General features: G+C 32.4%; 1 protein-coding gene across 1 annotated transcript; it reads right to left on the bottom strand.

Moving 5' to 3' along the window:
• Positions 1-429: 429 nt before the first annotated feature.
• On the bottom strand, positions 430-2,684 carry LOC142630779 (homeobox-leucine zipper protein ATHB-40). Its single transcript, XM_075804830.1, has 3 exons — positions 2,447-2,684; positions 1,746-2,053; positions 430-837 (listed from the first exon to the last, which is right to left on the bottom strand). Exons 1-3 carry the CDS (start codon positions 2,520-2,522, stop codon positions 613-615), a joined length of 609 nt encoding a protein of 202 aa, XP_075660945.1. The 5' UTR covers positions 2,523-2,684; the 3' UTR covers positions 430-612.
• Positions 2,685-11,896: the final 9,212 nt, after the last annotated feature.

The following is an 11,896-nucleotide window of genomic DNA, read 5'->3' as shown; positions in this document are numbered from 1 at the left end:
ATCAAGAAGTCCAAGTGCATTGCATGCATCTAAACTAGGTTAAGTGATGTCCTTGTCACCAGTGCCCTTAGGTCCTTAAGTAGGGTCCCTTCAACAACATTAAGCAGCTTTTTCAGAAAAATCCTTAGCTTAAGGGGTGGCTATAATGTATCTTGTAGATTTTCTTGACTGACTCAGTTTCCATTAATTAACTTTTTTATGCCATACTTACAGTCATTTGAGTAGGCAGCATATGTACTCAACAGTATAACATATCCTCACATAGTTGATTAGTCTTCAACCACTACTCATTGAAAATTTATTAGTAGCATCAAACTCTCTCTACGCGTGTTAGAGATCATTTCACAGATTTGCTGACTCATGGGGCATGCAATGCACACATTTCTTTCATTCTCTATTCACATAACATTAAAGAAAGCACCATGGATGTGACAAACTCAACTAGTTTTCTAGTCAACCAAGCAAAGCTATATAATAATTAAGTTAATAACATTCCCAAACTCTAGTCAGATAATACACTGAAACACTAGAAAAGTTGAAAAAAAGATAACCCTATCCACATTAGAGAGATTGTCATTATCTACAAAACACTACTAAATTAATTGCATCAGCTTATATATATTGATTGAACCAATCCATGGCATGAGCATAACAGAATGCTGGAGTGTAGAAAGCTTCATTGTATCCTTCCATCTCAAATTCCCCAAGAAATGGTTCAGCCATGGTTTCCACAGAGGGTGATGAACTTGTACTATTAGTTGGAACTGTTTCAACATTTTGGGAGAGCCTTTGGATTTCTTTCTCAGCCTCTGAGAGTTGATCCTTAAGCTTCAATACCTGCACATTGGAATCAAATTGATTAAGAATACAAAAAGTATTATCAGTAAAAAGTGAAAATTTTGTACAATATAACATGTGCGATAACTATTGGCAATGTATTTAAATTTATATTCGATAAAAACATTGTCACATGCAAGTGGGCCTTGGGAAGGCCCAATACAGCCACCTTAAAAAACAGCGTACGGATGGTTGAGAAGTGGGACATTTTCAGTACTCTGCTGACTCATGAGGTGGCAGTTTGCTACTCCTTTATCCCTTTATTTTTATTTTTATTTTTTTACTTTTTTTTTAATTAATTTTCTTCAGCCCTAGCCAACCATGGTGGCATGGCTTTCTTCGAGCCCAGAGCTCATGCACGTTCTTATACCGTGCTTCACTTGTCCTTTTATTGAAGTGTCAAAATGGCAATTGGGTTAGTGAGTTTGATTCTTATTTTTTATTTTTCGTTTGCTTCCATTAGTAAAGAATTAAAATATTAAACTATGAACATCAAAGTCATTCATAAATATTAACTTTCTTAAACAATAAAAAGGAGTGCAAAAAAGTTTTTTAATAAATCTTGTCCAAAATTGGTGACACATCTCTCTTCTTAGCCTTTGTTTGGATAGAGCAAAGCCAAAGGGAAAAAAAGAGTAAAGCATATCGGATTTCAAAGTTTTCAAAGTTCAAACTCCATGGTTTCAAACTTGTTTTGAACCTAGGAGATTGATATAGAGTGAGAAATCCAAACTAGTCTAGTAAATGATTTGACCAAGAGGGGCAAGTTTTTCCATACTAAACTAACTCGAAAACTGAAAATAAATGACTTTGAATTCACTCTTTTTCCCTTCATTTCACAGAAACCAAACATGTTATCAAACTGTTTAATACTAATAAACGAAAAAGGATATGCACATGTACACTACCTCAGACTCAAGCTGGCATTTCTCGATAAGAACAGTTTCGTGTTCTCTCTTCAAGCCTGAGTACTGTTCCTCCAATTTCTGGTTCTTCCAACGAGCCCTTCGGTTTTGGAACCACACAGCAACTTGGCGTGGTTCAAGACCCAGTTCAGAAGCAAGTCTGTCTTTTCTTTGGGACTCCAGCTTATGTTCATTACAGAAGTAATACTCAAGAAGATTCACTTGCTCATTGCTAAGCTTCCTCTTCTTTGCTAGTTCACTTGCATCCCCTCCTTTGTTCTTCTTTCGACGCCTTCTTGGCTTTGACTCACCTATACATGACCACAATAAAAGTTCATGTCAATCACAAAAATCATGAAGGGTGCAGTCCCATACACTATGTTAAAAGTTTCGTATTTTATTCTTTTTTTTTTTTTTTTATTCGATATTTGAACCTGAATATCTCAGCAAGAAAAAAAATGAGTTTTTTTTTTTTGGTTGGAAATAAAGAGAAATATGAAGTGGCATGCAAATTAGCAATAAAAGAGTACAATTGAAAAAAAAAGAAAGATTTGGAAGGTTTTGATTATAGGTCTTCTTTTGAAAGCCTTTATTCTCATCCAAAAAATACATCCAAAAAAAGGTATTTCAAACCCCTTATACTTTTCAACCATCTCAAGATATAGTAGAGAGAATGATATATTTGTACTTTTTGGGATACAAACCTTGTTGGGTAACTATTTGGGTGTATGCATCAGGGTACAATTGAGAGAATTGGACCATTTGATCTTGACGATTCATGATGAATAGGTTCCCTTTGATCTTTCTTTCTTTCTTTCTTGCTCAATCTCTAGCTCACTAGCTCACTCTTCTCTCTTTGGCTCTCTATCTATCACTCAAACTCCAATAGTCCAATACTGTTCTCAGTTGAATGATGAATCCCTTAGGATAGATAACACGCCTAATTTATAAGGAAAGGTGTGCATCTTCCCACTTTTATGTTTGGATAAAGTTATTTTACCAAAGAGTCTTTCGTTTTCCTGCAGTACTACCAAATTGCCATTGTGTTTTAGTATTTAATATAGTGTTAAAATATATAAATTTTGAGGAAATAGTGACACATAGTGGTTGTCTTTTGTTTTTTATTTTGATGGAAACATATAGTATTGTCTTATTATACATAGGCAAGAGACTAAGCTAATATGGCATGACATATGATCATGTTATAGCGTGAATGGTGTCCTAATTAATAAAATGTAATAAACTAAAGAAAGAAAGAAAAAAAGCATAATTTAATAATGTACACATTGTGTTATCCTTTTGTTTTGATTCTTTAGTATTTCCATGCTAACTCATTTGTTGTGGAAGGAGGGGACACGGAGTTTTTTTCACCCAACTAGGCTTGAAATTTTTACCCATGGCTTATCTTATGGAGGGTGATGAGATAACGGTGAAAGTTTTAATGGCCATGCTTATTAGAAAAACATTAAAGCTATTGCATATTTATTAACATAAATTAAACATAGAAACTAATATAACAATAAATGTGATTGATAAATTTCAACCACCTATAAATTAACATTTAGAATTCTAAATATCATACTACTGCACATCTTTGGCATGGTGGTCACTTCACAAATATAAATACTTGTGGAATGTGAGGGGCAAGGGCCGGAGTTCAAATCTCTAGGAGGGAGCTTCACACACATATACATTTAGATTATGCTAAAGTAGAAATTATATCTTGTATAAATAAAAAAAAATTATGAATACCATAAAGTTTCAATATATAACATTTACTCTATAATGATTGTACTTATCACTAAACCAAAAAACTTTATCAATTAAGTTAATTTAAACCAAATCTCTTATTATATAGTAAAATTGGTAATATTCCTATTATTACTCATATTAAATCAAATCATGACTCTTGTTTGCTCTATGTTGGTTCTTGGAGGATTGGCCTAAGCTGGATAGCTAGGGGTCTAAGACTTTGTAAGTTGTAACCCACACCAAAAAAAGATTGGGTTAGGCTTTCCTAATCAAGTAATTAACAAAGAAAAAGAGGGTCATTGTGGTGGTAAGCAAAAGTGATCTAGAACTACAAGCAAATCACGCACAAATTAACTTGTAAATTTTTTAGATGGGGTGTGGATCCCAAACCTGACCACCTCGAAGTCAGTAAACAAAATGGTAGTTGGCCTGTGGATTTGGACATGTAAGTCACTTTTGTTGTCCAATTAGGTGGTATTTCCCATCTTTCTATGTTTGTTACCCAAGCTCCATACTCATTTAGCTTAGTTATTATGCCCTCTTTCACAATACACTCATGCGTGGCTCGAGATGGGTGAAATGGAAAAACTTTTACCTTGAAATATTATTACTTAATAACAAACAGAAACCCAAGCTTTACTTTTTTCTTTTTTTTTTACAAAATATTGAAGCAAGTGCGATTGTCGTCATTGTTGACGTTTTTTGTTTACGATTTCAGAGCTATAGCTTCTTTAGTAAAAAAAAAAAAAAAGGTGGAGTAATTGATACCCTAACCTTATGTGATATATTCTAATTTTCCAATTTTGCTATGTAGGATAATTATGTTGTGATGATCTTTGATATGATTGTGCTTGCCTTAAGTACACAATCTTATCAACTGACGTGTGTGATTGAATTTATGTGATATAAAGTTTGATGTATGGAATAAAGGTAGATTCAATATAAATGTACATTGATTCATGCATTCACATAAATGTCACCCCTGTACAAGTAGAATTTGGAGCTTGAAAATGGTGAGACAAATTTATAAGAATTGATAAGCAGCTATAGATTCCCTGATTACCAAAACAAAAAAAAAGATAAGCAGCTATAGAGCACAAGGGGTCAATTCTTTGATATCATCAATTGCAGAATGATGCAAAAAAATGACTAATTCGTATACCATCTTGTACAATTTATAATATAAATTGTTCTATGTAATTTTTATCTCTACCAAAGATTTAATTAATTTGTAGGAAGATACGAAATATAACTATTCTCTAATATAATTATTAAGTTATTAATGGGATTAATTACAAGTGCAATATATAGTCTATATAGTGCGGAGAACTTTCCTTATTTTCTGCTCATGATAAAACATGAAAACAACATGAGTCGCTTTCTAATCTATACACAAAGTAGGTGACATAGCTTGCCCAACTTTCCCGGAATATTCAAGTAAGTGGACAACAAAGGCATACGCACTTCTTTTGCTCTGAAAAAGGTTCTATATGTGGAAATGAACCAATGGGAGCTTAAAGGATATAAAAAATCATTGATATAAACCAGGAAAAAAAATAGAAAATTATTATTAATTTTTTCCTTCATGATTTCTTGTCATCCAATCACTTCTGAGATGTTTCTTTCGACTTGGGGCCGGCCAGGGTTAGCCTGTCAAGGTAGGGACCAGATTTTGTTATGCTAGCTTATGGTTCAATTAATTCATCTCAAAAACACAGCCTGCCACCACATTGTACAAAAGCTATCAATGGGACATAAACATTTTACCATTTGCTAGACATACCATTAAATATATATATATATATATATATATATATATATATATATATATATAGGTATAAAGATTAAAAATATCAAATATTAAAAAGATCAAGGACTTGAAATAAGTGAGAGATGCCCTCATTTTCTAATTGCTAATTACTTTCTTTAAAGGATTTATTGGAAGTGGAACCGTTCTTTTCGTAAAAGTATTTTGTTTATATATGTACATAAAGATTAAAAGAATATATCAAATATTAAAGAATGAGTGAGAATAAGCATGAGAAGAAATCTCAAAAGAATAAGTATGAAACATCCTTATTTTTCTATTGTTATTTATTTTTTTATAAAGGATTCATTGAAAGTTGAATGATTCTTTACGTAAAAGTATTCTGTTTATATAACATTATCTGTAACTTTTATAAGTATAGTCATGCATAAGATATATACAGAGATTCAAAACAGGGTTATTATCTGCAATTATATAATCACAAGTTTCAAGCCTCCCCAACCCACAACAAAATTGAACAAAAATTAGAAAACGAAGTAAAGTTAGAAGGATTTTTGGATGATTTCATTTATATCACATACTTTTTTATACATAGGATAGGAGTGCAATAAATGAATTAATTTCCTTAAACACATAGGATAGAACTCATATGCCTCATAAAAATTAATGATCTTGCAAAAGATAAGTAAAACAAATTTTGTCAATCGGGGGAAAACGAAAGGTGTTAAATTGATGGCTCAAACTTGGAGACAAGTCCAATGGAGTGGACAAGAAAAGTTTTTATAGAAAGTTTGACAAAGACAGCGTCCATGGAAAGGCAATGCACATGGGGTGCAAGCAAAAACATTGGACGCGTGTCATCACCCCTCATAACCTCAAAGGGACCAGATATTCTATCCATCCACGTGTAACACTGCCTTGCACGCCTGCCTACCAATAACAACTCTAGAGCTTCATCATCTTCACTAGTAACAAATATATTGGTCTTGTCTACAATTGCCATGCATTTCTAACCCTACTTTATCCACTCCCTCAAGAGTGTGACTTAATGGTCGTGACCCGTGAGTTTGTGAGTCGTGGTTTTGAATAGAAGCAAATTTTATTATTGTTTGAACGGTTTCACACCGTACAAGAGTGAGGTTTAAGTGAATAAGGAGATTGTGTACTTTCGTAATTTATTACACTTGCGAGTGAATGGTTAATTCAAGTAGTATCAAGTCTTATTATTGCTTGGTGGGTCACACACCATACAAGAGTGGGATTTAAGCTGACAAAGACAGTGACCACAGGCATGACCCCCCTCCCAAACCACATCTCATCTTTTTTAGCCCTCTATGGTCTAAGGTAACTTATGACTCTGTCACTAAAACTTATTATGGTACAAGTTTGTGTCACATAAATAGTTAAGCTGAAAAAAGAAATGGCAAAAGTCACAAAACTCCTTGACTTTGTTATAAGGGTTATGATCTTATTTTTCTTTATTTGTACAACTTTATCACGTTTAGCAAAAATGTACAACTTTATCTCAAAAGAAGCTATGTAGAACCTAATTTTGTTCTTGTTGGGGGAATATGGTCCCAATATGTTGTACGTTGCTTGGTGGTTTTCTTTTAGACCACATTCAGTGAATGTATCTGGATCTGACATGCATTATGAGTCCTTTATAGGAGTACTCTCATCTTCACTATCTGCCACACCCTACGCATTACAAGCTCATTAAAACTGGTAGGAATGAAAGAGAAATGCAACTCTTTGGCCAAATAGGTGTCGTCTATTGGCACATTGAAAAGGTTTTAGCAAGTCAGATATGGACCCGACAGGCAAAAGAGCCAGAGAGTTGTCATGAGAAATTGGAGGAGATGAGGCTGTCAGAGTAGTCAAGAGGAACATCGATATTTGTGTTGGGACTATGGAATTGATTGACCTTTTTCGTTTAGTTAGTTTTATTTAAAACTCAAGTTTTATTCCTCTAATCTTAATATATCATATCATCATATTATATATTATAAAATAAATACAATTACACAAAATTGATATTTTTAATATTTATCTAAAATCCAACTTAATTATGAGTCTAGTAAGATGTAATTATATGTGGTAAAATATATCAAATTTTAAGCAAAAAGTTAATGTGACACTCTCTTATTAAATGTTGTAAAATTCAGATTCTCAATGTACCTTCCGTATAAAAAAATTTCAATGGAGAAGTAACAACTTTGGGCTTTCTTAATTGCCTAATGTGAATATTGAATATAGGTTCTCTTCAAGGGTAAGTAAGTTCTAATTCAAGTTAGTGTTATTTTAAGTAAAAAATAAAAAAGCTAAGCATGTGGCATTCTTTAAGCTCCCTAAGGTAAACTTGGATTAAAGTAAAGACAATAGCAGCAAGGAAGGATAAGGATGAAACTGAGAGAGAGAGAGAGAGAGAGAGAGATTCTCCTAAGGTACTAAGCTGGTAGCTAAAGTTAATCCTGTCATAATCTTTGAGATTATTCTAATGAAGAAAAAGTAAACTAAAGGTTAGCTGAAGAAGATGCGCATGGCATGGAAGGGATTCTTTCTTATGCTTTTGAGTTGTTTTGTTTTGTTTTTATTTTTTTATTTTAATAAATTAGCATTAAATTACATAAATTAACATCAGAAGCTTTAATTAATGGGTGTCATCTTTATCCCGACACCTCCACTCTTTGTTTCCCATCATCCAACTAGATCTGCTTTAGATGCTTAACAGCTATTGGAGATTCAGATTTCACATTATGTTTAGCTAATCAAAGCTGTGCCTTTGATTGATGGAAAATTAAAAAATATCCTTAAGCATCTAATCACATTCAAAACCATCTAGCTTCCTTAACATGTCAACGGCATCTAGATAGATTTTCAGCCCCATTCAGATTTCAAAAAAACAAAGAGTATCATTTTCATTCCTTTTAGATAATGAATATAAAGCCACCCAACTCTTAATTTAAAAAATAAAAAATGTAGTGTTCTTTTTTTTCTTTTTTAAACACTAGTGTTCTATTTATATAAATTATAACCAATTTTTTTTTTTTTTGGGTTTTTTGGGAGGAATTTAAATGGTTTATACATAATATCCATAGCATCTGAAAATTTGTTCCGATAAACTTGTTATTTTATATAACTGATGAATATGACATTCCTCTCATATAAATGTGGCACTCATGTTAGAGATGCATACAATCGTTACCCAATATATCACCTATACCACTCCACTCAAGTTGTAATTGACAATCTTTTTCAGAGCCCCAAGATCCATATAATTATTTAACTCCACTAAAGAAGCTTACCATTATATTACTCATTGATTGCCATTCTCCAAAAGTAAATGTAAAGCATTGTGGTATGATAAAGACAACAAAAATTGTAAACTATCAAAATTGTATATGTTTCCGACAACTAATTGCACAAGGATTAATGATTTTGAGTCTTTGACAAAAATTTATTAAGGGACTACCCACCAATCAATTTACCATGATGCAGTCTACTAGGACCCTGTGCACCATAAGACTATGATGAAGCCCGATGTTGCTAGGCCCCTCTAGTGAGTGTGTGTTTATTCTTCATTTTATTTTACATTTCACTCACTAATAATCGAAGCACGAATAGGATAGAGACAGCCAAAGAAACAAGAAGTATAACTAAATAGGTCATAATAAGGACCATCAGTTCTTACAGAACCATAAAGCTGCATGGATGGGATGTCTGTAATCAATGTCAACAAGGTTTTTTTTTTTTTTTTTTTTTTTTAATACAAGATAAAAATTTCTACTTTAACTTAATCTAAGTGTATATGTGTGTAAAACTTCCTCCTGAAAACTTAAACCCCGACCCTTGCCCCTCACACCTCACAAACATTTATATTTGTGAAGTAATCACCACACCAAAGGTGTGCGGTAAGGTCTCTTCTTTTTTAAGTCAAGTTTGTTTGTGTTGTTAATAGCACACAGAAACACATTGTATTCTATATTCCTCCATGTTTCATTCCTCCGATTCTTAAATCCTTCACTCTCTCTTAAACCATAATTTTCTAACTCAACCATGGTTGTCATGTGTGACGTATACAACAAATCAAAAGCTTTTGTATTTCTTTTTGTACTTAGATTTCCACACCCCTTGAATTACGCCATAATTCGGGCCATTAGCAAAGATGAATCGTGACCAAATTGACCTATATATGTACCTCTAAATTCAAGGTTTAGGGTATGCTAGCCCCCACATATTATTTAGAAGGTATAAAAGAGTGTTTTTTTTTTTAACCTACCTACCCCACATATTACTCATTGATGAAAAATATGGTAGTCAAATACTTAAAAAGAAATCAACCAATAGGGGCTCTAAGCCAAAAAGGATAAGAGGATTGTGGGGACTCTTAATCTTTGGCAGTCACTTTCATTAAAGCTGAAACCCTCACCAACATATTCATATTCTTCCCATGGCCAAAAAATTAAAAATAAATAAAAAGTCCACACCAACAAACATACACAAACACATATAGAAAGTAAGCATTATTCTCCACACTTCAAAGCAAAAAATCTTTCCAACAGCTAACTCAGTATCTTTAATGGGTACTTAAATACAAGTGTAGGGTTAATTAAAGTGTTAAATTAATACATTAATTTATGATTAAAGAAGAAGAAATAGCACTATAAGTGTGTGGTGGACAAGTGGGGATGTGTCACTCCTTCCTCCCTTGGTTCCATTTCCTTTCACCTTGTTTATAAGGATTCCAATTAGCTGGCCCTGTTTTATTTTTCTCTCAGCTTTCATGAAGCTTCCTCTAGTCTAGTAATCTAGCTTTAGCACGTGCTAACCAATGTTGTTTTTACTCAGCCAAAAAAATTCAAAAATAATAATATGACCAGTGTTGTTTTTTTGTTAGAATCAGACAGAGCCCTTTCACTTGATATTGGGGGGGGGGCTCCAACCATGTGTCACACTATTGGAGTGGCCAAGTCACACGTTGCTTGCCACACATCAATTTTCATCCTCTAATCTAAAAGCAACCAAAGTTTTGAAGTAAAAAAACTCTAACACATAAAATTTTGGGTAATATTATCTCGCGCTCATAATTTCACAAAGAGTATGTGCGAATTGTACAATAAGAAATGTGTAACAAGATTTGACCAACATTTAGTAGTGGTAGAATTTAGAGTGAAACATCTACAATGGAACAGAATATACTTAACGAACTCAAAGGAGAAGTAACTAAGTATAGCAAATTGCGGTATCACAATCCACAGGTGGCTTTTACATCCTATGACAGTGGAACATAAATAAATAAAAACTTTTTTGTTTCGTTAAGTGAATGTACTGTAGAATCCACTTTGTTATGACATTCGTAATAAGTCAGAGGTGATTCACAGTCACCTTGCATTTTATGATGTCAATGACACTAGTGATAGAGTGGAACCCACCACAGCACCTCCTGATGTGCCTTTTTTTTTTTTACTGATGTACCTAGCTAGAGCATTTCATATATTTTGAAGAAGAATTATTTTATTTGAAACTGGAAAATTTTGATCATTAAATATATACAAACTTCCAAAACTACTCTCCTTAATTTAAACATCAGTAAAAATGAGTATTAACTTTAAAATAAATGGTAAGTAATGATCATACTTATCAAAAAAAAAAACATTATGTAATAATCAGTAATCAATATTAGTAATTATGTTCTTATTCTTTTTTGGATTTTTGTTGCAGTAATAATTTTCTTAGAAAGACTATTGTTTGTTCAAAGAAAGACTTGTGGCTTGTGCAGAATATTAATAGATGCACAATATTAAAATACTGATTTTTAAAGTAAGTTATTATTAATTTCCTAAATTTTAAGTAAATTTCTTTTTTCTTAGATTTATTTTGAAAGAAAAGATGTCCAAACCATCCATTGCATCCCAATTGTTGATCTCAAATTTATTGTGCCAATCTACTCTAACCTATAATTTTATTTGAACCTCACTAAGGCCCTTTAAACCCACCTCTAGAAAATAAATCGTGAATACACAACCCCACCCCCATGGTCAATTTTTTTTTACAACTACTGAGATGGCAAGTTTTGATTGATATACAATAAAAATGATACCGGTGGTGGTTTCATGTAAAAACAATATTACACTAATCATAACCATCACCTCAAATGTTGTGAAAAAAAAAATAGTGAAATTTTTTATGTATGTAACATTATTGATATGTAATATTAATATTGGATAGTAATATAATTTAGAATGCAATATTTATTACCTGGTGTGATATAATTAATTAATTTTTTCTGAATACCTAAAATGTGATATTCAATATTGAAATTCTCGACATCACATATGGAACCCATTTGTAATACAAATTAAAGATTCAAATCATTTATTTTTGTGAAAATGCTACGCTGAATAAAACCTATAAATTTCACCATTAATAAAAGAGTTACTAATTTTTCTATTTATGAAAGAATTATACAAATTATAATAGGACATATGATATATCCCAAATCAACATTATAAAAAATTCCAAAATATACACGATGCCTAGAAAAACAAGTTTAAAGAGTTTAGTGGATATGGGGTATCAAAAAAGTCCATCCAGAACAAAAGAGGCCAGATTTTAGGGAAGACAAAAACAAAGG

Source organism: Castanea sativa, chromosome 4 (assembly GCF_040712315.1).
Source record: "Castanea sativa cultivar Marrone di Chiusa Pesio chromosome 4, ASM4071231v1".
Classification (NCBI taxonomy): domain Eukaryota; kingdom Viridiplantae; phylum Streptophyta; class Magnoliopsida; order Fagales; family Fagaceae; genus Castanea; species Castanea sativa.
The sequence above is the reverse complement of the archived record's forward strand: the minus strand, read 5'-3'. Positions and strand labels throughout refer to the sequence as shown.

What these genes read in the sequence shown, in the direction of transcription:
- LOC142630779 (XM_075804830.1), bottom strand. Translation starts at nt 2,522, where the DNA reads ATGAATCGTCAAGATCAAATGGTCCAATTCTCTCAATTGTACCCTGAT. An exon ending in CCAAATAGTTACCCAACAAG is followed by an intron (nt 2,054 to 2,446) that starts GTTTGTATCCCA and finishes GGTCATGTATAG; the next exon opens with GTGAGTCAAAGCCAAGAAGG. An exon ending in AATGCCAGCTTGAGTCTGAG is followed by an intron (nt 838 to 1,745) that starts GTAGTGTACATG and finishes TCCAATGTGCAG; the next exon opens with GTATTGAAGCTTAAGGATCA.